This window comes from Oncorhynchus kisutch, linkage group LG4 (genome assembly GCF_002021735.2).
Source record: "Oncorhynchus kisutch isolate 150728-3 linkage group LG4, Okis_V2, whole genome shotgun sequence".
Classification (NCBI taxonomy): domain Eukaryota; kingdom Metazoa; phylum Chordata; class Actinopteri; order Salmoniformes; family Salmonidae; genus Oncorhynchus; species Oncorhynchus kisutch.
In genome coordinates, this window is record NC_034177.2 from 17,464,444 (window position 1) to 17,492,350 (window position 27,907).

Here is a 27,907-nt window from a genome sequence, read left to right on the forward strand (position 1 = left end):
ATAAAATGAAAAAAGTTAGGTTTTGAATTTTCATATTTTCATTTGTGAATATGAAATTTACATAGTAGTATTATCAATTCAATTAAATATACCACATATTTATGTCGTAATATCTGAAATAAATAATTATATCAAAACCATTAAATAGTACAACCGTCCCTATTTTTTTGTAACACAATTCTGTATGTCAATCCAAAAATGTCTACTATAAATACAGGCAAAAAACAAATGCAAAATGGTCTCCTTCTCCATTCCACAGAAATCACATTTATAGTCAATATTCAGCTTGAATCTTTCCAAAACACGTTTCAAAGGATAAATTCGATGTAACATTTTAAATGAAACTTCCTTTACCTTGTTACTGATACAATATTTGTTAGCATTTTATATAATTGTATATCAACATAGATATTTGACCAAAATAATATTGCTGAGGGAATTGTAGTATCACAAACAATATTCCTCATTTGTTTATCACTACATGTATCTCTTTAATCAAGCCATTTCGTTCTGCACGTCATCACGGTGCGTCGTCACGAAAGGGTTATTTCATAGCTCAATGGTCTGCCTTTTTCGAAACAACATCTGTCGCTCAGGTACAGCCCTTCTCCTTTCACACTTTTATTTTTACATTGGTTAAGAGATTCAATTGTCACGGAGACACTGAAATCTTGATCTTTGCTAGATAACTTGCTCATAACAGGCTGTTTAGCTAGCTAGCAGTAACTTTCTCATTTATATATTCATCGCTATGGAGGTTGGAAACTAGCTAGGTTGCAAGACGTTTTATGAGTGGTTACTGGTAATATGTTGGGTAAATACATAACTCGTATGACTAAAGTATCTTGCTAGGTAGTTAACGTTTGTTGAATGTTTTGTAAGCTTGCTACTAACGTTACCTTGCAGGATTGCTAGAGTTAGGCTACATGGTTGATATGTATAACTTCTAATGTAATGTTACTTATCAGCTAGCCAGTGTGTAACATGCGTTTGCCCGGTTTCCCAAAAGCATCTGAAGGCAAAGTTCATCCTTCGAAGGTGCATCATTAAATGTCGGAGCTGTTTCCCAAAACCATTGGTAACGTTGCCTGCCTTATAACACTAGGCTGGACAGGTTAAAATTCACCCAAGAACGTTAGCTAACCTGGAACACTAGCGCGAGCCTATAGCAAATGAATGGAATCGAACGTTCGCAGTCTATTTTGACTGGGGTGATGTTTAGAATTAAATTTCGCCTAAATGGCACAATGTATTCCTTTTTATTTTACCACTACAATCTGTTCGTCGGACGAAACTGAAAACCCCAAACTTGTGTAGAAAGTAAACATCCGCACCTCGATGGTGCTTATGTCAGTGTAATGAGATAGTAAGGGAAAAATAAAAACGTATATTTCTGGTTTAACGATCGATGACAAACGACCTCGCTGCCCAAGACTTAAATAATTAAAGAGGAGATTCTCCCGATTTAAAATGGTGCCCGACTAAATCTAAATATACACAGATATTTGGCGAAATAGACCGACGTGCCTCTCCATAGGAAAACAATGGGGGGAGCTCAGCTTTCCATGGCAAAAATAGTATTTTGGGGGCTAGCATTTGATGACAACCGAGCTAGCTGCACAGGCTTACGTAATTCGAAAGAGGAGATTCACATGATTAAAATGGCGTCCGATAAAAATACACACATTGCGAGATATTTGGCGAAATGGTCAGACATGCCTATATTTCCCCCATAGGAAACGATGGGACGACCTCAGCGTTCCAATATAATTTTTGTTTACATTTTAACTATAAAACAACGTGAGCAGGTATCATTGCCAAATATAGCGAAGCAGGCATTGTGACGTTGAACAATAAACTGGGAATAGAACGTTCGGAAGGCGAGTTGGTGCCACAGTGCTCAATAGAACAAATAGGAGCTGGCAGGGTGAACCATTTTGGACCCACAGACTCTAAATAAGTGTCATGATGTTGGAAAATTGCGCACAACATTGCACAGTTATTATTTTCATGATTTGGACATTAATTCGCTTTCCAAAGCTAATACACGTGGAAATGTGAGCAGCATTTTGTATTCCGAGTAGAATTGGTTAGGGAGCGTAAACAAAGTACAAACTTTTTTTTAACATTCAAACTTCAATAGCTCCTTGGTCATGTGACCTACTTGACTTAAACAAGGTTCAGAATGTCCACTGACTACCCTTCTATATTGCACACATGTTGGTTTGTCCATTGTCATCTCACACGTTTTTACATGAATTTTTCCAAATTTAAAATTTCAATAGCTCCTTGGTCATTTGACCTGCTGACTTCAAACAAGGTGCAGAATGTACATTGACTACCCTTCCACACTGCTCAAAAAAATAAAGGGAACACTAAAATAACACATCCTCGATCTGAATGAATGAAATATTCTTATTAAATACTTTTTTCTTTACATAGTTGAATGTGCTGACAACAAAATCACACAAATTATCAATGGAAATCAAATTTATCAATCCATGGAGGTCTGGATTTGGAGTCACACTCAAAATTAAAGTGGGAAACCACACTACAGGCTGTTCCAACTTTGAAATGTCCTTAAAACAAGTCAAAATGAGGCTCAGTAGTGTGTATGGCCTCCACGTGCCTGTATGACCTCCCTACAACGCCTGGGCATGCTCCTGATGAGGTGGCGGATGGTCTCCTGATGGATCTCCTCCCAGACCTGGACTAAAGCATCCGCCAACTCCTGGACAGTCTGTGGTGCAACGTGGCGTTGGTGGATGGAGCGAGACATGATGTCCCAGATGTGCTCAATTGGATTCAGGTCTGGGGAACGGGCGGGCCAGTCCATAGCATCAATGCCTTCCTCTTGCAGGAACTGCTGACACACTCCAGCCACATGAGGTCTAGCATTGTCTTGCATTAGGAGGAACCCAGGGCCAACCACACCAGCATATGGTCACAAGGGGTCTGAGGATCTCATCTCGGTACCTAATGGCAGTCAGGCTACCTCTGGCGAGCACATGGAGGGCTGTGCGGCCCCCCCCAAAGAAATGCCACCCCACACCATGACTGACCCACCGCCAAACCGGCCATGCTGGAGGATGTTGCAGGCAGCAGAACGTTCTCCACGGCGTCTCCAGACTCTGTCACATGTGCTCAGTGTGAACCTGCTTTCATCTGTGAAGAGCACAGGGCGCCAGTGGCGAATTTGCCAATCTTGGTGTTCTCTGGCAAATGACAAACATCCTGCACGGTGTTGGGCTGTAAGCACAACCCCCACCTGTGGACGTCGGGCTCTCATACCACCCTCATGGAGTCTGTTTCTGACCGTTTGAGCAGACACATGCACATTTGTGGCCTGCTGGAGGTCATTTTGCAGGGCTCTGGCAGTGCTCCTGCTTCTCCTTGCACAAAGGCAGAGGTAGCGGTCCTGCTGCTGGGTTGTTGCCCTCCTACGGCCTCCTCCATGTCTCCTGATGTACTGGCCTGTCTCCTGGTAGCGCCTCCATGCTCTGTACACTACGCTGACAGACACTGCAAACTTTCTTGCCACAGCTCGCATTGATGTACCATCCTGGATGAGCTGCACTACCTGAGCCACTTGTGTGGGTTGTAGACTCCGTCTCATGCTACCACTAGCGTGAAAGCACCGCCAGCATTCAAAAGTGACCAAAACATCTGCCAGGAAGCATAGGAACTGAGAAGTGGTCTGTGGTCACCACCTGCAGAACCACTCCTTTATTGGGGGTGTCTTGCTAATTGCCTATAATTTCCACCTGTTGTCTATTCCATTTGCACAACAGCATGTGAAATTTATTGTCAATCAGTGTTGCTTCCTAAGTGGACAGTTCGATTTCACAGAAGTGCGATTGACTTGGAGTTACATTGTGTTTAAGTGTTCCCTTTATTTATTTTTTAGCAGTTTATATTGCACACTCTTGTTTGTGCAGTGTAAAAGCACACTGTGTAAAATACATTTTTCCGAATTTTAAATTGCAATAGCTCCTTGGTCATGTCAATTACACACCTAAGAAGCATGCAGAGGATATACACCCATATTGCATAAACTCTAGTCATGTATCTTCTATATTGTTGTACATTAATATTAGTTTGACAATTGGGGGGTTCAGTCCAGTGTTTACCCTTTTCTTTAATATTTATCTAATAATAATTGGTAGTTCTAAGTAGTTTATTTTCCCTGTTTAAAAAAAAAAAAAATCCACAGTATTTAACACAATCTCTTTTCATCGTTAATATCAACCATAAAGGAAAAGGGCAGAGTACGAGTGTCATGTTATTAATTGTCCAAAGCAGGGATGGAAAGTGAGCTAGTGAGGTAGGCTGCAGTGGGTTTGCTGGTCAATACATATACTGAACATGTAACCACAGTAATGGTGGCCAGTAAATCAATGAATAAAAATGTAATATTGACAAATTAAACAAAGTGTAGACCTTTAATCTTTTCCAACATGTCAACAGACACTTCAAATAAGTACAAAATGTTTGTTAACTTTCTCTTTAGCCCTGGTTGATGTACATTTCAGAGCCTCTTCAGTGTGGATGGGGCATAGTCTTCATTCCTAGGCACAGCACATGGAACCACCGTTGGCTTGCAAAACATTCAATCTAAAACAAAGTGTAACACGTTATAAATAATATCAATGCAGAATGACAAATTAGCCATCCATTGGGTTGGGTTATATCTTAAATTGTCTTACATGAAGCAGTTGTTGGCTTTGTTGAACTCTGAAATCATGGGCATGAACTGAACATATGGCTGTCCCACACAACTACATAAAAATATAGAATTTACATTGAATTAAATGTCATTACAAACCAGACATTTTTAGTAAATCCTCAGCCATTTCTTTTCGCAGTTGCTCCATGTGTTTTTGTGAAGGTTCTATATCAATTTGGGAAGGGATGTTGGGGAAGTTCTGTGCAACTTCCTTGGTCATCTACACCAAAAAATAAAATAGAGTTTTTGACCTAATTGTCACATAACAGCTAACCATTCATTATTGAAAATATAACTATCAAACCTGCATTACAAAGACCCCGCAGCTGAAGGTGTCCTGCTGCATGGTGTGAGTTATTTCCCCTCCTTTCCACTCTGTCCACCCACTTGTCTTTTCCATGACAGAATCTTCTCATTTTGAAGTATTCTCTTTAAAAAAAAATGTAAACATAATGGAATTCTGATTTATTTATAGGCAAATGAATACACATGCCACAATTGTACTCTGTTTTCCTGATCACTATAATCTAGTAGAGGTCATTTCCATTATGCCCCATTCTACACTCAGCCTAAATTATAGGCACTGAACCATTTACAGGACAATAATAAAAGTAGCATATAGGATCCAACCCTATCAGAGTGAATAAATGTAGAGCGTTTGTAGACTTTAAGAAAAAAATATTAAGTGACAGTTTCATCAGTACGTGCTTAAAGAAAGTCATATCACAAAGATCACAGATGACAGTGCCCACCAAATCTGACAAGATAATTAATTGTAAGCACAAAAGGGTGTTAAACTGTTTGTCAAAATAATATCTGAAAATGTCAGTTGTTGAACATAATACTTCTATTTGCAATAGCAATGTATGATATATGCAGTTGAGGAATATTCCATGTACCAACACTACATGTAGGATGGACATAAGACATTCCCACATACAGTATACACATACATAGAGGCATTTTTCAGCTGTGATTTTACCACTCAGAATCCAGAATGGATATGACAATGGGGCCAGCACAGGATGTAATACACCCTTACAACAATCTACTTTTTGATCTTCTTGACTTATCTGGTAAACTGCTACTATGTGTCAAGAAAAGAGACCCAGTTAGGGGTTAGTGTACTCAAGTAAAAAAGGGCTGGTTTAGATTAAAAACTATTGCCCTGTGTCCCTGTTCATAGGGGCATGAGACTAGTCAGTGGTAGAATTGAGTTGGCGCTTTATTGGCCCACAGACCCAGAAGGTTGAGGTTACTTATTTTTTGTTGTTGTATTGATGTATTGATCTGACCTAAAATATGTGGACATCTATAAGTACCTAGGTGTCTGGCTAGACTGTAAACTCTCCTTCCAGACTCATATCAAACATCTCCAATCCAAAATCAAATCTAGAATCGGCTTTCTATTTCGCAACAAAGCCTCCTTCATTCACGCCGCCAAACTTACCCTAGTAAAACTGACTATCCTACCGATCCTCGACTTCGGCGACGTCATCTACAAAATAGCTTCCAATAGTCTACTCAGCAAACTGGATGCAGTTTATCACAGTGCTATCCGTTTTGTTACTAAAGCACCTTATACCACCCACCACTGCGACCTGTATGCTCTAGTCGGCTGGCCCTCGCTACATATTCGTCGCCAGACCCACTGGCTCCAGGTCATCTACAAGTCCATGCTAGGTAAAGCTCCGCCTTCTCAGTTCACTGGTCACGATGGCAACACCCACCCGTAGCACGCGCTCCAGCAGGTGTATCTCACTGATCATCCCTAAAGCCAACACCTCATTTGGCCACCTTTCCTTCCAGTTGTCTGCTGCCTGTGACTGGAACGAATTGCAAAAATCGTTGAAGTTGGAGACTTATCTCCCTCACCAACTTTAAACATCTGCTATCTGAGCAGCTAACCGATCACTGCAGCTGTACATAGTCCATCGGTAAATAGCCCACCCAATTTACCTACCTCATCCCCATACTGTTTTTATTTATTTACTTTTCTGCTCTTTTGCACACCAGTATCTCTACCTGCACATGACCATCTGATCATTTATCACTCCAGTGTTAATCTGCTAAATTGTAATTATTTGCCTACCTCCTCATGCCCTTTGCACACAATGAATATACTCTTTTTTTTCTTTTCTTTTTCTACTGTTATTGACTTGTTTATAGTTTACTCCATGTGTAACTCTGTTGTCTGTTCACACTGCTATGGCCAGGTCGCAATTATAAATGAGAACTTGTTCTCAACTAGCCTACCTGGTTAAATAAAGGTGAAAAAAAAAAATATATATTTATTTAACTGTCCAAGAAATGGATCCAAAGTGTTAGGACATTTGTTCCCATAAATACAAAGGAGGATGTCTCTCCTCATACCTCTGGCACTTTAGTCAGACTGCCAGACTGTTTAAAAACTTTATGATGGGGCCGCCAACGGAGTTCCCATTGACTAAGCACCACAGAGCCAATCAGGAGAGAATACACAGGTCAAGAGGTGTGTCTGTGCCTTTTGGATTACTCTCGCTTTACATGGAACCTCTGTGGTTCAAGTCAAGAGCTACCCTTACCCTTTCAGTCTGCTCTGCGCATGTTTGAAAGTGACCGAGACAGCAGCCAACATACTTTTTTATGACATACTGTGAAAAACTATTACACTTATGAATGTATGTAAAATGCTAATATATATTAGATCCAGTACAATGGAATAACTAAGACCTGAATTTGAATGCAGCGTGTTCCGATTCCTCCTCTTTCTGTCCAGCAGGGTCAACCAAAAACACTTGGCCTGATGGTTCATGCAGATACTGGGGGAGCAATGCGACCATGTTATTTCGGGGAAGCATATTTGATTCTGAGTTCAGACATATGAAGTTTGTATGTGAGAACTATTTCTAAGATGCATAATTCGTTTTTCCGAGCTCACTTTTTAATTGTAATTGTCACATGCTTCATAAACAACAGGTGTAGACTAACAGTGAAAAGCTTACTTACAGGCCCTTCCCAACAATGCACTATACTCCCTCCCAAAAAATTGTAACACAAGGAATAAATACTCAATGATAGCTTGGCTATATACATGGGGTACCAGTGCCAGAGTTGACTTCCAGGGGAACAAGGAAATTGAGGCAGATATGTACATATAGGTAGGGATAAAGTGACTAGGCAACAGGATAGATAAGACAGTAGCAGCAGTGTGTTTCGATTGTGTGTATGTGTTTGGATAGCGTCCAGTGTGTGCATAGTTAAAAAGAGTTGGTGCAAAAAGGGCCGATGCAGATAACCCAATAGCTACTCGGACTAACTATTTAGCAGTCTTATAGCTTGGGTGTAGAACCTGTTCAGGAGCCTTTTGGTCCCAGACTTAGCGCTCCGGTACGGTTTGCCGTGCGGTAGCAGAGAGAAGTCTCTGACTTTGGTGGCTGGAGTCTTTCACAATTTTTAGGGGCTTCCTCTGACACCGCCTGGTATAAAGGTCCTGGGTGGCAGGGAGTTTGACCCCAGTGATGTATTGGGCTGTATGCACTACCCTCTGTAGCGCCTTCCAGTCGGATGCCGAGCAGTTGCCATACCAATCGGTGACTCAGCCAGTCAAGATGCTCTCAATGGTGCAGCTGTATACATTTTTGAGGATATAAGGGACCATGCCAAATCTTATCAGCCTCCTGAGGGGGAAGAGGCATTGCCATGACCTCTTCACAACTTTTTTGGTGTGTTTGGACCATGATAAGTCCTTAGTGATGTGGACACTGAGGAACTTGAAGCTCTCGATCCGCTCCATTACAGCCCCGTCGATGTGAATGAGGGCATATTCGTCTCTCCATTTCTTGTAGTCCACGATAAACGCCAACCCTCACTACCTGGCCCATAAGGAAGTCCAGGAATCAGTTGAGGGAGATGTTCATTCATTCCCAGGGAGCTTAGATTGGAGGGCATTATGGTGTTGAACGTTGAGATGTAGTCTATGAACAGCATTCTCACCTAGGTGTTTCTTTTGTCCAGATGGGAAAGGGCAGTGTGGAGTGCAATAGAGATTGTCATCTGTTAGGGTGGTATGGAATTGGAGTGAGTCCAGGGTGTCTGGGATGATGGTGTTGATGTGAGCCATGACCAGTCTTTAAAGCATTTCATGGCTACAGATGGGAGTGTTACGGTGTGGTAGTTGTTTAGAAAAGTTACTTTGTTGTTCTTGGGCACAGGGAATATGGTGGTCTGCTTGAAACATGTAGGTATTACAGACTGTGTCAGGGAGAGGCTGAAAATGTCAGTGAAGATACTGAGTACTCGTCCTGGTAATCTGTCTGGTCCTTGTGAATGGGAACCTGTTTAAAGGTGTTACTCACATCGGCTACGGAGAGCGTGATCACAGTTGTCGAACGGCTGGTGCTCTCACGAATGGTTTAGTGTTGCTTGACTCAACGCAAGCATAAAAGGCATTTTGCTTATCCACTGGGAAGCTCTCGGTTGGGTTTCCCTTTGTAATCTGTGATAGTTTACCAACCCTGCCACATCTGACGAGCATCCTGTATTGTCGCTTTGCCTGTCTAATGGTTTGCCTGAGGGCGTAGCAGGATTTCTTTATAAGTGTCTGGATTAGTGTCCCGCTCCATGAAAGTGGTAGCTCTAGCCTTTTAGCTCAGTGCGGATGTTGCCTGTAATCCATGTCTTCTGGTTGGGATATGTACCTACTGTCACTGTGGAGATGACTTTGTCAATGCTCGTATTAATGAAGCCGTTGACTGATGTGCTAAACTCCTCAATGCCATCTGATGAATCCCGGAACATATTCCAGTCTGTGCTTGCAAAACAGTCCTGTAGTTTAGCATCCGCTTCATCGGACCACTTCCGTATTGAGTCCGTCACTGATACTTCCTGTTTTGAGTTTTTGCTTGTTAGAAAGAATCCGATGACTTGCCAAATGGAGGGTGAGAGGGAGCTTTCTATGCGTCTCTGTGGAGTAAAGGAGATATAGAGTTTATTTTACTCTAGTTGCACAGGTGATATGCTGGTAGAAATTAGGCACCCCCCCGCATTAAAATCACCGGCCGCTAGGGGCACCACCTCCGGATGAGCATTTTCTTGTTGGCTTATGGCCCTAAACAGCTTGTTGAGTGCCGTCTTAGTACCATCATCAGTTTGAGGTGGTAAATAGACAGCTATGGAAATATAGATAAACTGTAGACCCTAATATTTACCAAGAGTTTATCTTGAGGTATTCTAACTCCGGCAAGCAGAACCTTAAGACTTAATATTTGGGATCGCATACTAGTCTTCGTTGACAAAGAGACACCCCATGTGCAGAGTGAGGCTTGCGCTGCTGTCACATGCACAGATCAAATGCACTGCTGCAGTTGCCGTAGCCTACGTCGACTTAATTAGCATCGCAAGTAGTACTGACTCAGATTTTTTAAACTTGTTCAGTCAAAATAACTGATCTTTCTACTAATTTTGTTCATTTAAGTACTGCCCAGAACACGCAGGACCCCCTACCGGTGAACGATGAACTGGAAATTCGAGTCATGATTCAACAAGCCTCTCTTTCACCATAAGGGTCATATTGGAGCTGTCATTTGTGACTGAGACTTGCAAACGTGTGCTTTAAAACAATGTACATTTGTTGATTGCTAGGCATACAAATAAGATTATTTCTTGATACATTTGAAACTGTCTAGTTGTGGCCGCAACCGGACTAGATTGTGATTGACTCTCTGCGAAATGCATTGCTCTACTGCCGTGAGGGTGATGAGCACAATGTCGTTTGCGAACTGCACCCCCCCCCCCCCCAAAAAAAACGTTTTGTTCTCAAGTTCGAGTTTGTTGAGCAGAGGCTGTGTACATTTTGGTTCTACAGAGCTGTGTCCATAACATTCAGTAATCCATATGAGTTCTCAACATGTATTATTCTTTATACTCATGATCTATTTCCCTGCACTCATATGACAGAGAGTTGGTAGTTTGAGCACATCTCTGGAGATGCTGAGCTGGAGGAGCGTGTATTAGCCCTGCTGTAGGACTCATTGCAGCTAGCACTAGCAGGTCAAACGAACGATTAAAATGAACGAGTCTTTTCAGAAAAGCTAATGATCCTAGTCAGTATAAAGAGTAGTTAAAAAAAAAAAACATGTTCGAACTGATCATCACTACTTGCAAGCCAATCGCAGAATGTGATGACAGAACTGAAGCAAATTGTACAATCTGGCCAGGTTGATATCAAGATTTTGATTAGGTAACATTACACAGTGTGACCTGATAATTGTAAAAGACTGACATAGCCTTTAAGGCCTTTGCAGACTAAGTTCATTGTTAGAATCGTACGGTTATATGGTTCTAATGATTAACTTAGCCTTAAGATGCTTTTGGTTGGTTTGGCCCATGGCTCAATTAGATGGTGACTCAGTAAGTAAGCTAAACCTGGTTTGGTTTATGATAGAATGTCTAAATCATACTTTATTTGTGTCAGCTGAAGAGTAGGCCTAGTGTTAGGAATGCCGAAGAAGTTCCAGGGCGAGAACTCCAAGGCGATGACTGCCAAAGCCCGCAAGGCAGAGGCCAAAGCTGTGGAAGACTCCCGCAAGAAGAAGGAGCTGGAGGATGCTTTATGGCAGGAGAACGATAAACATGTCCTGAAGAAAGAACAGAGGAAGGTGATTTTTCATGCTCCGTTTCTTATTCCCACACTGGGTCAAATAGTCGGCAGCACTATTCAATTGGGCTATATCACAATCCAATATCTGCTGATGTATGTACAGACCAGACAAATATGCTAAGTAATTCCCTGATATGTTGACGTGGGTCTGATCATTTCGGCTTTAAATGTCTCCTCTCTGAACCTGCAGGACGACAAGGAGAAGAAGCGCCTTGAGGCCCTGGAGAGAAAGAAAGAGAACCAGCGGCTCTTGGATGAGGAGGCTGCAAAGATTAAGGGCAAGGCCAAGGAGGCGGCTGCTGCTGTGGCGGCGTGCAAAGTGACCCGGGCCCAGATTGAGGAGACGCTGCGTATTGAGCAGGCGTTACAACCGCAGGAACAACCCAAAGAGAAAGGCAACGACCTCACCATTATTCCTTTAAGCATTAACCAGGCTCCCTTTCCTCTCAGGGTTCTGTTGTATTTTTATGTTCCTCCTCTCCTATGTTCGTGTCCACAGAGAAGAGTCAACTGGAGTCACCCCTGGAGGAGAATGTGAATCGCCTCATCCCTGAGGAAGGTGCAGTGGACGCTAGATCCATAGAGGATGCCATTGCTGTGCTCAGGTACAGAATACTGAAGAGGCATAACCTCTCAATGTTACCCCCTACAAAAGCAATATTGAAATTACTGTATAGAACTAGGGGAGCCTTTCCATCAGTTTACCATACGTTATCAACATAAAGTGGGTTTGGTGTGACCTACAACGTAGACATATAACAAGTTACTTTTCATACTCCAGGCTATATAACGCAGACATGGCAGGTAGCATGACAAGTATGGGGTTCCATAGAGAACCAAGTTTCAGCCCTCTCCTCGTTTTTGTTTCTTTCCCAGCACGGCTGAAGAGCTCGACCGCCACCCCGAGCGCAGGGTGAAGGCAGCTTTCGCCGCGTACGAGGAACTGAACATGCCCCTCCTTAAAAAAGAGAGCCCCAACATGCGGCTGTCGCAGCTCAAGCAGCAACTGAAAAAGGAGTGGATGAAGTCGCCAGAGAACCCCCTGAACCAGCGCTTTGCCAACTACAATGCCAAGTGAACCAACTCCAGCAGCAGCTAACACAAAACTGTTACCTATGCATATTGGACCTTACAATGGAAGATGCCTCCAACCTAGAATTATTCCCCCATTATGAATACGTTGCTGGAAAAGCTGCACTCATTCCCTAGGAAGGACCTCTGATGCAAGGAATCACCTTGGAACTTCAGCTAGTTTCATTTAGAGGAGAAGCAAATTCCCCCCATGTTCCTGATTTTTCTGTTACTGTGAATTCCCACTTGTGAAGCATCTCAGTGGTTTATGGATTTTATTCCCATTATCAGTTTTTGGCACTTAAATTGAAAACGGGGGGGGGGTGTGACAGAAGTTTGAGATTAAAAGTAATTTATTACAGTTCACAATACTAGCATCTAATTGTTTCTGAGAGTGAGATTACAGGTATGTCGCTCTGTATAAGAGTGTCTGCTAAATGACTAAAATGTGGTTTGCACTCTTGCTATAGTAACCACCTCCTTTTAAAGGCCCAATTGAGTTGTTTTATACAAATATGACATTTCTGGGTTACAATTAAGTACCTTAGTGTACTAGTTTTCCATTAAAATGGTAAATTATGTTTAGCAAAATTTTCTCAGACTTTTCCTAGGACTGTCTGGGAGTGGTCTGAGTGGGGAGGGGAAAACTCAAAACTAGCTGTTTGGAACTCTTTGTTATTGGTCTAATTTACGACCTGGTGATGACCCAGGCAAGCTGAAAATCCCTCCCATGCAAACCTGCTGCTTTTAGATGGTCTTGTGTATATTGTATTTTCAACCAGCAATTATCAGGAAATTACTTATGACATGTTTTATACTTTTACAGTGTTAGTTTCATCAGCTGTTGTACAATATGATATGAAACATACAAAATGAGTTGTCTGCACTGGGCCTTTAACCCTTAATGATGATGATGATGATAATGACCCACAAAAGCAAATATGACCAGAGCCAGCTGTGGATTTATAAGAGCACTGCCTTGTCATAAACTGATATTTTCAGCACCATTGGAAATGACTACCCCTTTACCTATGATAAAGTGTCTTGTTGCACCTGTTCCCCATCCTAACATGGCCTTATTAGGTGTACCTAGGGTTGCAAAGAGTCGGAAACTTTCTGGTAAATTTCCATGGGAAGTTACAGTAAGCCTGGGAATTTAGCTTAAAATCATCAAAAAAGTTAGCTTATTACAGTGAACCTTTTTTTGTGGGATACACAAGGCAATTCTAGGTCTTGTGGCATATTTTGGTTGAACTATCCCCAATTCAATGGAATTGCAACCCTCTGCATGCACAGTGAATTCTTCCATCAAATGTGCAGTGGACTCTTCCATCACATGTACAGCTGATTCTCTAGCTCTTGCACACTGAGATGCTATTAAGCCCACATTACTACACTGTCTGAGCCAAGGACTACATGCTTTCTGTTAAGTTTTGATTACAATACTGGGTGGGGTGAATATATTTTGACAACTTTTTTTTGTTTTGTTAGCTAGTAAATAGTAGCCCACAGCGAAGTGTGTTTAAATCATTTCTAACTTAACAATTTCTGATAGTTTTTAATACCATGTGGATTTAAGCTTGCTTGTGCGTGTTAACTGAGCGTTAATTCACCTGTTTCCATACATTTCATTTTAAAACATTTTATTTTTTACAAAGGAGTTGTTTTAATCTAACTGCTTAACTATTTATCTGTACATGGAATTGTATTAGGGTTTTCAAATTTTTTGAAAAATGCCACGGTCACTATCTGATGTGTGAAGACATTTCACTGCAGCTAATGTAAAAGGAAAAGCTGTGTACATCTTGCAAATACTGTGCCAAATCATATGTGAGGAATGCAACAAAGATGCAGAATCTGGTCAAGTGCATAAAGTTCCCTCAACTTCTATTCGAGGTGAAAATGATTCATTGGACACCTAATCGATAGCAACAGCTCATGGTCCTCCTGGAATCAGAAGTGTTTTTGACTCAATAGAGGAATGTAGTCAGATATGCTGATGATTGTCTTGCTCAAGCTGTGTATTGCAACTGGTTCACTGATGCTCACAGGCAATGTGTATTTGAAGAGATTTCTGAATGTTCTTCACCCAGCATACACCCCTCCAGCCAGACATGCTTTTATCTCATTTGATGGATACAGATTTCAAGTGAAGGTCAAGCAAATCAGAGATAGCAGACTATTGCAATCATCTCTGATGGGTGGTCGAATGATGGGTGGTTCGTGGGCAAGGGATAATTAACTACATCTCTACCCTTCAACCAGTATTCCACAAGAGCACAGACACAAGGGACAACAGACGCACCGGTCTCTACATTGCAGATGAGCTGAAGGCAGTCATCAATGACCTTGAACCACAGAAGGTATTTGCACTGGTGACAGACAATACTGTGAACATGAAGGCTGCTTGGTCTAAAGTGGAGGAGTCCTACCCTCACATCACACCCATTGGCTGTGCTGCTGACAGGTGTGGCATATCAAGAAGCAGATTAAGCAGCATGATCATTAACAGTGCAGGTATGGCACAACACAATTCCACAGATGTATCAAGTTTTGAGGGAGTGTGCAATTGGCATGCTAACTGCAGGAATGTCCACCAGAGCTGTTGCAACAGAGTTGAATATTAATTTCTTTACCCTAAGCCGCCTCCAATGTAATTTTAGATCATTTGGCAGTACAACCACAGACTGTAACCACGCCAGCCCAGGACCTCCACATCTGGCTTCTTCACCTGCAGGATCTTCTTAGACAAGCAACCCGGACAGCCAATGAAACTGAGGATTATTTCTGTCTGTAATATAGCCCTTTTGTCGGAAAAAAACTAATTCTGATTGGCTGGGTCTGGCTCCCCAGTGGGTGGGCCTATGCCCTCCCAGGCCCACCCATGGCTGCGCCCCTTCCCAGTCATGTGAAATCCATAGATTAGAGCCTAATGAATGTATTTCAATTGACTGATTTCCTTATATGAACTGTAACTCAGTGAAATTGTTGTATGTTGTTTTTATATTTTTATTCAGCATAGTTAATGAATTGCTATCTAGAAGATATCAATGTTATAAATCTAATGTTGTATCGGGCTGTTCGCGCTGTGGCGGATGATTCAGAATTAGTTGGGTAACATAGATAATTAAGATGTTTTAGTTGCATAATATGCTTATGTGAGAAACGTCATTAGAATGCATCCCTTTGGACTCTAGTGTTGGCAGTTGCTGGATGAGTTGCTGTTTTTGTACTATGAAGTACCAGGAACGAGATTAGAACCTCGTCTTCGGGACCAAACTGAACGATAATTTATAGCGAATGCTATCTGGCTATGGGATACTCCTCAAGTACAAGTCCTTCTTTGTGAACAGTTCCTAAATATCTGTGGTTTGTCATGTCAAAGGGGGGTGGATCTTTAAAAAAAAAAAAAGATCTCAGTAGCCATTGTGTTGACACTCAACGGTTCATTAGAAATGGCGAATCGTTGAAATTTAAGTGCTAATGCAAAGCTCTTATTATTAAAGATGTAGTTTAAGTATAACTCTGACTGGTGTGTGAAGTTTCTCTCTCCTCATTTGGTAATACAGAAAATTAGCCACCACAGCGTTTACAGATCAATACAGTATTGTTGTAGCCATGCCTTTTACTCTGCTACAATACTGTTATACATGCCAATACCATACAGGTGTAAGAAAATACTGTTACTGTAGAAAATAATAGTCATAACCCTCCGATCCAAATAATTATGCATAGGTAGTGTTCCTTCTTAGTTTCAATGAACGTAGTAACTGAGGCTGACCAATACATTTGCTGTGAAATCAACTGCCTTTTGATATTAATTTGTGTCACAATATTACAATTCAATTGGAACACAATAAACATTGAGCTTTGATGAAGCTTGGCAATTATTTATTTGGCTTATGACAGTGTCCTGTGCTGCCTTTCTCTATAACGTTTTTTGTTTGTTTACAGCACAGCCACATTCAAATGGTAGCCTGCTGACCAAACACACCACAGTCTTTGTAACGTTGCCTGCCACCCGTTTGAAAGTGTGTGACCACAACGTATTACTTAAAGGAAATGTTTGTAGCTCCATCACACTGGCTTCTTGAAAGTATAATTTATTATGATTGTTTAATTATAATAGTGAATATGATTGTTCATTCAAATGTCATAACTCCAAGCATTATTTTGAACCTCTTTTGATTGGCGAGAGACTATCACTGGTATCCGTTGTGTTAAAGCCCTCAACTCCATAGCTACATTAAGCATAATATAACACTTATATTAAGCCTATATGTTTAATAATGTATACATTAGTCAATGACTGCATTAAGCAGTGTGCATGTTATCAAATGCTTTATTATACTGAACAAAAATATAAATGCAATTTCAACGATTTTACTGAGTTACAGTTTATATAAGGAAATCAGTCAATTAAAAAAATATGTATTAGGCCCTAATCTATGGATTTCACATGACTGGGCAGGGGCGCAGCCATGGGTGGGCCTAGCTCCCAAGTGGGTGGGCCTATGCCCTCCCTGGCCCACACCTGGACCAGTCATATGGAGGTCCGAGGCTGGTGTGGTTTACACTTCTTCTGCGTTTGTGAGGCCTTTCGGACGCACTGCCAAATTCTCTAAAATGACGTTGGAGGCAGCTTATGGTTGAGAAATTAACATTCAATTCTCTGGCAACAGCTTTTGTGGACATTCCTGCAATCAGCATGCCAATTGCACGCTCCCTCAAAACTTGACACATCTGTGGCATTGTGTTGTGTGTCAAAAATGCACATTTTAGTGTGATCTTTTATTGTCCCCAGCACAAGGTGCACCTGTGTAATGATCGTGCTGTTTTATCAACTTCTTGATATGTCACACCTGTCATGTGGATGGATTCTCTTGGCAAATGCTCACTAAGATGGATGTAAACAAATGTGTGCACAACATTTGAGATAAGCTTTTTGTGTGTATGGAACATTTCTAGGATCTTTTATTTCAGCTCATGAAACATGGGACCTACACTTTACATGTTGCGTTTCTATTTTTGTTCAGTATAGTATTTGTTCAGTTTTGCTGTGGCAAAAGCCAATTTCACTTTTAGACATTAGTCTGATGCAAGAGCCTTCATTTATCACAGCTGTATATGTGAATGACACATAAGGAAGTAATAGCTGTGTGTAGGCTATTCTTACATTAAACAATGTCAGGTAGAGGGAGCTGGGTAAGAGAACCCCCCCCTCCCCCCCCAAAAAATGTTTATATTATTATAATAATTATTTAACCTTTACTTAACTAGGCAAGTCAGTTAATAACAAATACTTATTAACAATGACAGCCTACCCCGACCAAACCCTCCCCTAACCTGGACGACGCTGGGACAATTGTGCGCCACCCTATGGGACTCCTGATCACGGCCGGTTGTGATATAGCCCAGAATCTAACCAGGGTCTGTATATAGCCCAGAATCGAATGCAGTGCCTTAGTCTGCTGCGCCACTCGGGAGCTCGATGTGGCCCAACCTAACCGTAAATTATTACGTTGGATTGGAGCAGATAGCTTGGATTATTATTATAGACATACAATCTTCACTGTTTATGATTCAATAATTAATGTTAAACTGTGTTTCTGGAGGATATATAACGGGTCACAGATTTTAGATTTATTATAATGTTCTGGTGGTCACATTCGTGTGCAGATAAGACACTTTGACCCCATTTCAATTTGTCAAGAACAAGATCCTAACCCTGAGTCCTTTTTTCCCAATGCGCTTTGAGAAGGAGAAAGAATGTGAGGAATCAAGGAAAGATGAATAAGAAAAAGGCTTTGTATGGTCTGTCCTTGAGGGAGGAGATAAGAGGCTCTGTGTTGGCCTTTGAACTACAAAGCATCAATAACAAGTTTCTCTGACCGCTAATTGACAATTCTGCTTTGAAGAACCAACAGTTCTTTTAGCTATTTATGGGCCTGCTTTGAGTCCATGTATGTGTGATCTGTGATGTGGTCCTTATTGCTTACATCCGATGTCACAACCTTTTTTGAATCCTGTTGCTTTGTCCCCCATTCTATTTGCATGCCAAGCCTTTAATAAGCCCAGCAGCTGCCCTTTCTTCAATTTGAATCCTAATGATCACTTTCAAAGGAAAGCGGCCCTATCTCAAGTGTAGGAAGAGCCTGTCTAAGAAGAGCCTGTTGTCTGGCTCCCACTTCAGATGCCTTTCGAGCGGTGCCCTTCCCCGGCACTGGCCAAGATCACCTCCAAGTTGTGTCTGGATTTCTACAAGGACAGGGAGAGAAATGTATCTGAAGGAATAAGGTAAGAGTCTCCAGGCTAAGGGGTATGACTACTGGTCTGGTCAGTTGTCTAATGCTTTGGGTCGATAGAGCAGAGAAAATTACAATAATACATGCAATAGTTTTTATTTTTCCTAAAGGGACACACGATTGGGTAAAAAAAAAATTGAGCTAGCAAAGAGAGGGTCGATAGCAGTTCAGTTTAAAGGCAATAACTTCAAATGCATTTAACCAGTTCCTTGTAGAATTTCTTGAATATTGTGTAGTTGCTTGATAAATTAGACTAGGTTTCTTGTCCTGACATGCTTTCAAAGGTTATCAGTTATATGTTGAGGGCAAGTATTTGTGGTGCAGTTGTTAAAAGAATGGAAAAGTCAGGAGATGGAAATTATGAATCATGAATAATCTGTGATATTGATTCTAATAATTTTCTTAAATAAATAGTACTGTGGATGTTTTAGCACAGTTGGCAAATACACAAGGCTACATAACGACAAAAAAGATTTGAGTACAAACAAAAACAAAAAGCAATGTAAAAATGTCTAAATTGTTAGTTATTATTGACAATAGTTTTATTTTATTCAAGCCTGTCCTACATCCTTTCAGTAGCAATGGTGATATCCCTGTTGGAGGAGGATTCTTATCAGAGGGGCTCTCATCTGGTTTTGACAGGGGCTCTCCAGTCTCACAAAATGTCTCTGTTAGAAGTCCTATGTTTGCTTTAGATCTTTGTTAGCTTTTGCCCTCAACTGTAGTGCACACTGCTTTCATTCACTTAAAAAGGCTTTACAAAATTGTCTTTATGATCAGATATGACACTTTACAAGTTTGAGGGAGTTGAGTCAATGTCTTTGTATTGTATTTGTTCATGTTTTCTCTGCTTTCTTGCAGATTATTCTTGTGTTAACACAACACCCTTTTAGCTGGACGACTGTAATACACCATGCATTGGCAAGTGCACATGGTTACACTAATATATGAGGTTGCTTTGGGAAACATTTTTATTCGAATCTGGATTCCTTCCTAGCAAACTCTTTGTAGTTCATCAATGTAAACAGTGTTAAAAGTGACAAGATTTACCCAACTGCCTTTCCAGCATCACAGTATTGAAAAACCTGGACAAAATCACCGGATTATTAATGCATTCTTAGTTAACTAACAAAAACAAAAAGTTTAAGAAAAAGACAATTAAAAACAACTAAATATGAATCAAATTTTCAAAATGTACAGGAGCCATTAAGTTAATCTTCCAGCGGCTCTGGGGCAGCATCCAACTGGGTGCTACACATTAGTAGTGTAGAGGAGTAGTTAGCCAGCTAGCTATGGAGTCCATAAGGAGAGACTGAGGACAATGAGGTGTGCTAAAGGTTCCGCACCTGTCTCTGACTGACTCTGATATGACTACTGACCTCCATCGCTGTAACCAAGACGCTCCCCCCTCCCACCACCACTTGGATCGTTCTACTTCCGTTCTTGCCTCAACTCCCTGACTTTGACATTTTCTTGAATCACATTTCATTAAATGAAATGTGGTTACTTGTATGTATTACTGCAATTTAGCTTTTAGCTGCCATAGTACACATGAAACTAAATAAACCATCATCATCATCATACATTAATTATGAGGCTGGTTCTAGTCAAACCCACCAATGCAACACTTCGGCTTGATTCAACAGGAGACACTTGCAATGACCGAGACCCCGATCACAGTAACTCAAGAGGGCAGTCCCTACCAGACAAAGCCCCTGATGTCATGCAGGATTGCTACTCTGGAACTGCCCTCCACCACCAAACGTTAGTACCAGGGCAGAGCACTAACAGCATGTCCCCTTCCACTTCTCTGCCACCGGCTACTCGGAATGAAGTCGCTCCACCAAGGAAATCTCCACCATTAAAAATGACACTTTCCCATCTGAGCAATCAAGAACTCCTACGCTTTTGTAGCCAGGTGGGTGGTACTCTTGAACTGCAGCGCGGAAGCCCACTCATGGCCGAGTGGCATGGGACCACGGTGGAATGTCCTAATGACGACTGTGGCTCTGTTTGCTATTCTCCTAGTACAAAACATGGTTCAGGGGTGGCAGGTTTCCAGCCACGATCAAAGCAGGGCTTCCTGAAGGACTGCCTCTCCACATTTTCTAAGGGAACTCCTCCTTCTCTGCAGTATACCCACTCCTATCCTCAGAACACCCTGGCCTCATCGTCATCCCAGTTTTTCACGCAGAAACCAAATCAAGCAGATCCCTCAACAGAGACCATTGATCACCAGCAGGATAATTTCAAATCCCGATGCAGAGGAAAATACTGGCTGAAGGAGTATAGTCAATGGCAGCAGACCCATAATCATGTCAAGCTTAAAGAGCATAACCTACCACCAGTATTGACTTCTGAAAAACCAGAACCTTCGCTCAATATACCTATGAAAGGCAATGAGTCAAGTGAAGTTAGGCAGCTCTTGGTTTTGTCTCAACCTCAGGACCAGCAGCAACCTCCCATAGAAACGCAACACCAATGGATGTTAAGGAATGGTTTACCTAGCTGCTGTGCAAATGAGGGTGGAGTACATTGTGGGAGCCAACAACCTTCCTTACACCAGCATCTACATCAAGACCCTGAATGGCAGCATTGTTGTGACCATTTTAGCACCCTAAAATGCCATCAGTCTTCTCTTTACCCATCCAGCAGCCCACGAGTGAATAATTCATCTGCGGCTACTAGCAAAAAAAGCAGTGTTCACTCCTCTTCCAGTTGCCATCGGTGGCCTGAGAACCATAGTCTAGTGGGGAAAAGGCAACGACAAAGAGAGCAGAAGGTACAACCTCATACCAAAAAGGTTGGCCATGTTGGATCGATGCCTTCCCTGTCCAAGAGCAGTGGCCCACTCCTTCCCGACACAGTTGTGACCAGCGCTAAATACAGTGGGGATGTTGGAAGACCCCCGAGCAGCCTTGGAGCTTCGCCACCAAACCTTTCAGAGCTGGACTCAGAGAGACAAGAGCCCCTTCAGACACTCCAAAGGTCTGTCTTGGAGGAGGTGTTCTCGAAAGGCTTCAGCGAGAACAACAGTAAGGCCAACAGTGAAGGAGGAAGCAACACGCCACAGAAGAGGACCAAGGACATTGGCTATAGATTGAGCCAGCGTAAGGCACTCTTTGGAAAGCGCAAACAGTTGAGCGACTATGCCTTGATCTTTGGGATGCTTGGGATCGTCATCATGGTGATGGAGATGGAATTGTCCTGGGGGGTTTACACAAAGGTAAGAAATGTCTCTATTGTAGTGGATTGACCTCAAATAATGTAAGCTAGCATTGGTAAGACAAGACTGATTCAAAATACATCTTAATTTTCTGTCTTCTCTGCAGGAATCCTCATACTCATTCTCTCTGAAATGCCTTATCAGCCTTTCAACTGCTATATTGCTCGGACTAATCGTGATGTACCATGCACGGGAAATACAGGTGATATGCATCCCCATCTCGACAATAATATTATAGTTTTCCCCCTTGCTCTTATTTCCCCATTGAATAAATCCCCTTGTTCGCCCTACTCTCCTTACACCTACACACACAGCTCTTCATGGTGGATAATGCAGCTGATGACTGGAGGATTGCCATGACTTATGAGCGGATCTTCCTAGTTCTGCTGGAGCTGCTGGTCTGTGCCATCCACCCCATCCCGGGCCAGTATGTCTTCACCTGGACGGCCCGGCTGGCCTTCACCTACATGCCCTCAGTAACTGATGCCGACGTGGACATCGTCCTCTCCATCCCCATGTTCCTCAGGCTCTACCTGATCAGTCGCGTCATGCTGCTGCACAGCAAGCTCTTCACAGATGCCTCGTCACGCAGCATCGGCGCAATCAACAAGATCAACTTCAACACGCGCTTCGTCATGAAGACTCTCATGACCATCTGCCCCTGCACCGTGCTGCTGGTCTTCAGTGTCTCCTGTTGGATCATCGCCTCATGGACAGTGCACATCTGTGAGAGGTACAGGCCCCGCCCCCAGCACAGTAGGCTGTTCCACCAGCACTGTATCATTCGTATCCAGTACATTTCACACTGAAAAAGATCCGTATTTGAGATCATGAGAGATTAAAGCCTCAAGTTTGATTATGGGTCTACTTTGCCTTTCTGCTTGATATAGTTCATACATTTCTTTATGTTTAATTATTTAAGATGTTTATACACAGGAAAAACCCACTGAGCACAGACATCAATTCAATGTCTAGTTTGGATTGACATTTGGTTGTTATCAATTAACCAGGAATTTATCATGAAATCAACAACAAGAAAAACGTCACACTGTCATTGGATTTCGGTTAAAGTTGGGTGAAAAAAATACAAAATTCCATTACGTCAGTGACTTTTTGCAAGTCCAATCAGTTTTCCATGTTGATTTTACATCATCACACAGAGGTTTTTTTTGTTTGGGGGGGGGGGGGGGGGGGTGGAAGCAACATTGATTCAACCAGTTGGGCAGATGTGTTTATTACAACAGGTATATTTCTTGTTCCTCCAGATATCATGACACACAGGAAGTGACCAGTAACTTCCTTGGGGCCATGTGGCTCATCTCTGTCACCTTTCTCTCCATTGGTTATGGAGACATGGTCCCTCACACTTACTGTGGAAAGGGTGTCTGTCTGCTGACTGGAATCATGGTATGTTTCCAACACATTCCCCATTGACAAGTGCCAAAAGAGATCTTTGACATTCATGATGAGGTAGCTCTAGGGCAGGGTTATTTTATTTATATATTTATTGTTGGACAAAAGAATAAAAACACCATAAAATTTGCTTCAATTGACTTTAATTTTGGAAGGCTGTTCCAAAGTAATCCAAATCAAATAAAAAAAATGTCATATACATGTGTTTAGCTCCAATAGTGCAGTAATATCTAAAAATACACACAATCTAAAGTAAATGGAATTACGAATATATCAATATTTGAACGAGCAATGTCAGAGTGGCATAGACTAAGATACAGTAGAGTAGGATAGGATACAGTATACCTATGAGATGAGTAATGCAAAATATGTAAACATTATTGTGTGGCGAGTTGCGAGTGTTCCATTATTACAGTGGTCAGTGATTTCAAGTCTATGTATATAGGCCAACAGTCTCTAATGTGCTAGTGATGGCAATTTAACAGTCTGAGATTGAAAAACAGCTTCTGTCTCTCGGTCCCAGCTTTGATGCACCTGTACTGACCTCACCTTCTGGATGATAGCGGGGTGATCAGTCAGTGGCTTGAGTGGTTGTTGTCCTTGATGATCTTTTTGGCCTTCCTGTGACATCGGGTGCTATAGGTGTCCTGGAAGGCAGGTAGCTTGCCCCCGGGGATGCGTTGGGGAGACCGCATCACCCTCTGGAGAGCCCTGCGGTTGTGGGTGGTGCAGTTGGCCTACCACTCGGTGCTGCAGCCCGACAGGATGCTCTCAATTGTGCATCTGTAAATGTTTGTGAGGGTTTTAGGTGCCCAAAAAATTTCTTCAGCCTCCTGAGGTTGAAGAGCGGCTGTTGCACCTTCTTCACCACACTGTCTGTGTGGGTGGACCATTTCAGTTTGTCAGTGTTGTGGAAGCTTTCCACCTTCTCCACCGCTGTCCCATCAATATGGATAGCGGGGGTGCTCCATCTGCTATTTCCTGAAGTCCACGATCAGCTCCTTAGTTTTGTTGACTATTTTGTCAGACCCATGGTATACGGTCTGATATACCATGGCTGTCAGCTAATCTGCTTTTAGGGCTCGAACCACCCAGTTTATGATATTGAATAAATCATATATAACGACTCTTGAAAGTATTAGTGCCTGTGTCTTTCTCTCCAGGGGGCCGGCTGCACTGCCATGGTGGTTGCTGTAGTTGCGAGGAGGTCAGAGTTGACCAGAGCTGAAAAGCACGTTCACAACTTCATGATGGACTCTCAGCTATACAAACGAGTAAGTGGACATTAGAGGTCTTCATGGATATAAAAAGTTGTGCCTGACCTGAACCCGTGGATTATTTCATTTGAGTAATTTTAACCCGTTTTTCTCCCCAATTTCATGATATCCAATTGCGATCTTGTCTCATCGCTGCAACTCCTCAATCGGCTCGGTAGAGTCATGCGTCCTCCAAAACATGACCGACCAAGCCACGCTTCTTAACACCCGCTCGCTTAACCCAGAAGCACCAATGTGTTGGAGGAAACACTGTTCAACTGATGACAGAAGTCAGATTGCAGGCACCCGGCCCGCCACAAGAAGTCGCTAGAAAACGATGAGCCAAGTAAAGCCCCCCCGGCCAAACCCGGCCAAACCCTCCCTTAACCCGGACGACGCTGGGCCAATTGTGCCTCGCCCTATCGGTCTCCCAGTCATGGCTGGTTGTGACACAGCCTGGGATCGAATTCCAGGCTGTAGTGACGCGGCAACACTGCGATGCAGTGCCTTAGACCACTGCGCCACTCAGGATGCGGACCTGTGGTTTTACTACCCAAACCTGATAATATTTTTTTAAATAAATAGACAATATAAAAAAAGATAATGCCCCCAATCAGCAACCTAATAAGCAAAATGTTGTTGAAAAGGTGTATTTGTATAATGTTGAAAGCATGTTCATTTTCAGTTCTAAGGGCAAGTTTAAAGGCCCAGTGCAGTCAACAATGTGATTTTCCTGTGTTTTATATATATTTTCACACTATGATGTTGGAATAATACTGGGATATTGTGAAAATGATAATGCCCTTTTAGTATAAGAGCTGTTTGAAAAGAAGGCCTGAAATTTCAGTCTGTTTTAGATGAAGTTTTGTGGCCTAAATATATAATAATAATCATTCTATTAAATTTAAGTTACTATCCAATTAGTAGAAGGTTTTCGAAGTAGTCCATTTTCTTCTTCTACTACTTCTATGAGTTGGCAAACAAACTGAAAGGGTGCACACTGCCACCTGGAGTGTGTTGTTTGAACAGGTATAAAACCAAGGTTGGTGATTTTCTTCCACCTGCAGTTATGGAATGTTTCCTCACAAGTATAATTAATAGGCTGATCTCTCCCGGTGACCTGGATGGACTTATTTAGTCATCCATTAACCCATAGGAAGCCCCATTCAGTTGCCTACTTCAAAATGTTGAAAGTCCTTCATGGCCATGCTAACAGGCTTTTGGGAATTAGTGTCTATCTATCTCTATGGGCAAGACAGACTCCACTGCTAGGGCAGTCCATTATGACAGTCTGCCATGTCAGCCAGTCTGTCATGTCAGCCAGTCTGTCATGTCTCTGTTTTCTGGAATGTTCCCAAAGGTGAAAAACACAGCTGCCAATGTACTCAGGGAGACATGGCTGATCTACAAACACACAAAATTAGTCAAGAAGATTGATCACGCCAGGGTACGCAAACATCAGCGGAAATTCCTGCAAGCCATTCACCAGTAAGTAGTGTGCCTTTTCAAACCGTTGTTAAATAAAGATTTGTTTATTTGTGTGTGTTACACTGCCTAAGTTAACCCTTCCCTTTTCCCTCCATAACTCTCCTCCTCTCCCACGTCATCTAGATTGCGCAGAGTCAAAATGGAACAGAGGAAACTCATCGACCAGGCTAATACACTTGTGGATCTAGCCAAGGTGACGAAGCACCTTCATCATCTCTAATTGATAGATTTTTTTCTAAACACTGATTATGAAAGTTTGTCACCGTTTTTGCTCCACAGACTCAGAACATTATGCATGATCTGGTGTCTGATCTGCAGCGGCGCAGCAAGGAGCTGGATAGGAGGATCGGTAGTCTGGACGACAAACTGGACTCCATCCTAGTCAGTCTGCAGACCCTACCCAGCCGGGTCTCCCAGGCCGTCACACAGCAGCACAGGGACTTTCTGGATGGCTTGGCCCCCCGTGTTCAGACAGCCTCGAAGGGCTCCGAGGACAATTGGGTTCCCACCAGGCGCAAACGTTCCCCCTACACTGCACCACAGACCATATCTTACAGCTGACAGCCTGCCAGTGCCATCTCCACTGTTGTGACCTCCAATTATGTATTTATTTAATATTGTATTTGATACTAGCCAGGGACATTCTAGCCTCTGTATGAATTTGAGATTGGTTTGATCTCTCCAGCACCAACCCGCAGCTGTTTACCAAAACAAGTAACAGGGTGGCCGATTTGAAGGTTTTCAGAATCCCAAATTCCTGCCTGTGTACCTGGGTCATTCTTGAATTGAGGTGGAATTTGGGTATGGCATTTTGGAAAACAATTTACTTAATTTTAGGTAATTTTTTTATTTAATTTGGGTGTTATATCTTTTGTAACACCAATGACACCAAATGATCAATGGAATTCTCAAACATAGGCTATGTCATACTAAAGTGTGATGAGCTAATAACTGTCTTTAACCCCCTAAAGTCTAATTAGTATAGTAAAAAATCTGTCAGTTTAAGCTAGAGATATGTTTTTGCATTGGATGCGGCTCAATCCACCTCATCCGCCTATGTGGCAATTCCGCATCTGCAGGGACAGAGTTAGGGAGGTGTTTGTCAGACCATGAGACGTCCCAAAAATTGGTCTTCTAACAAAATCGGTGTTCTCCGTTTTGCTCTACAAGCGTCTTGGGACTTGTCTGAAGTCGATATACAGCCGTTCTGCCAATGTCTGTCTGTAGCGTCCAAACAGTTTGGGCTACACACTAATATGACTCCTCTGTGGAAACGAACACGTTTTGCTCTAGGACACCCACAGGCCTCACAAGACTCGTCTGAAGATCCCCCGGTACCAGTTGAAATAATGAATGGAAGTACAGTTTGTACACACCTACTCATTCAGGGGTTTTTCTTTATTTTTACTATTTTCTACAATGTAGAATAATAGTGAAAACATCAAAACTATGAAATAACACATATGGAATCATTTAAACAAATCAAAACATTTTATATTTGAGATTCTTCAAAATAGCCACCTTTTGCCTTGATGACAACTTTATTCTTTCAACCAGCTTCACCTGGAATGCTTTTCCAACAGTCGGCGTTCCCACATATACTCAGCACTTGTTGGCTGCTTTCCCTTCACACCACAGTGCAAATAATCTCAATTGGGTTTAGGTCAGGTGATTGTGGAGGCCAGGTCATCTGAAGCAGCACTCCATCACTCTCCTTCTTGGTCAAATAGCCCTTACACAGCCTGGAGGTGTGTTGGGTCATTGTCCTTTTGAAAAACAAAT

The 27,907-nt window shown here is 42.2% G+C and overlaps 2 protein-coding genes across 2 annotated transcripts; both read left to right on the top strand.

Annotated features, from left to right (window-relative positions):
* Nucleotides 1–486: 486 nt before the first annotated feature.
* On the top strand, nt 487–16,311 carry LOC109889152 (coiled-coil domain-containing protein 124). Its single transcript, XM_020480370.2, has 5 exons — nt 487–596; nt 11,181–11,364; nt 11,557–11,761; nt 11,866–11,971; nt 12,243–16,311. Exons 2-5 carry the CDS (start codon nt 11,206–11,208, stop codon nt 12,442–12,444), a joined length of 672 nt encoding a protein of 223 aa, XP_020335959.1. The 5' UTR covers nt 487–596; nt 11,181–11,205; the 3' UTR covers nt 12,445–16,311.
* A 3,574-nt stretch (nt 16,312–19,885) lies between these two features.
* Nucleotides 19,886–27,460, top strand: LOC109888538 (small conductance calcium-activated potassium channel protein 2). The gene is made up of 8 exons (XM_020479707.2): nt 19,886–21,968; nt 22,075–22,170; nt 22,283–22,701; nt 23,234–23,375; nt 24,545–24,655; nt 25,998–26,125; nt 26,249–26,318; nt 26,405–27,460. Exons 1-8 carry the CDS (start codon nt 20,334–20,336, stop codon nt 26,684–26,686), a joined length of 2,883 nt encoding a protein of 960 aa, XP_020335296.2. The 5' UTR covers nt 19,886–20,333; the 3' UTR covers nt 26,687–27,460.
* The last annotated feature ends 447 nt before the right edge of the window (nt 27,461–27,907 follow it).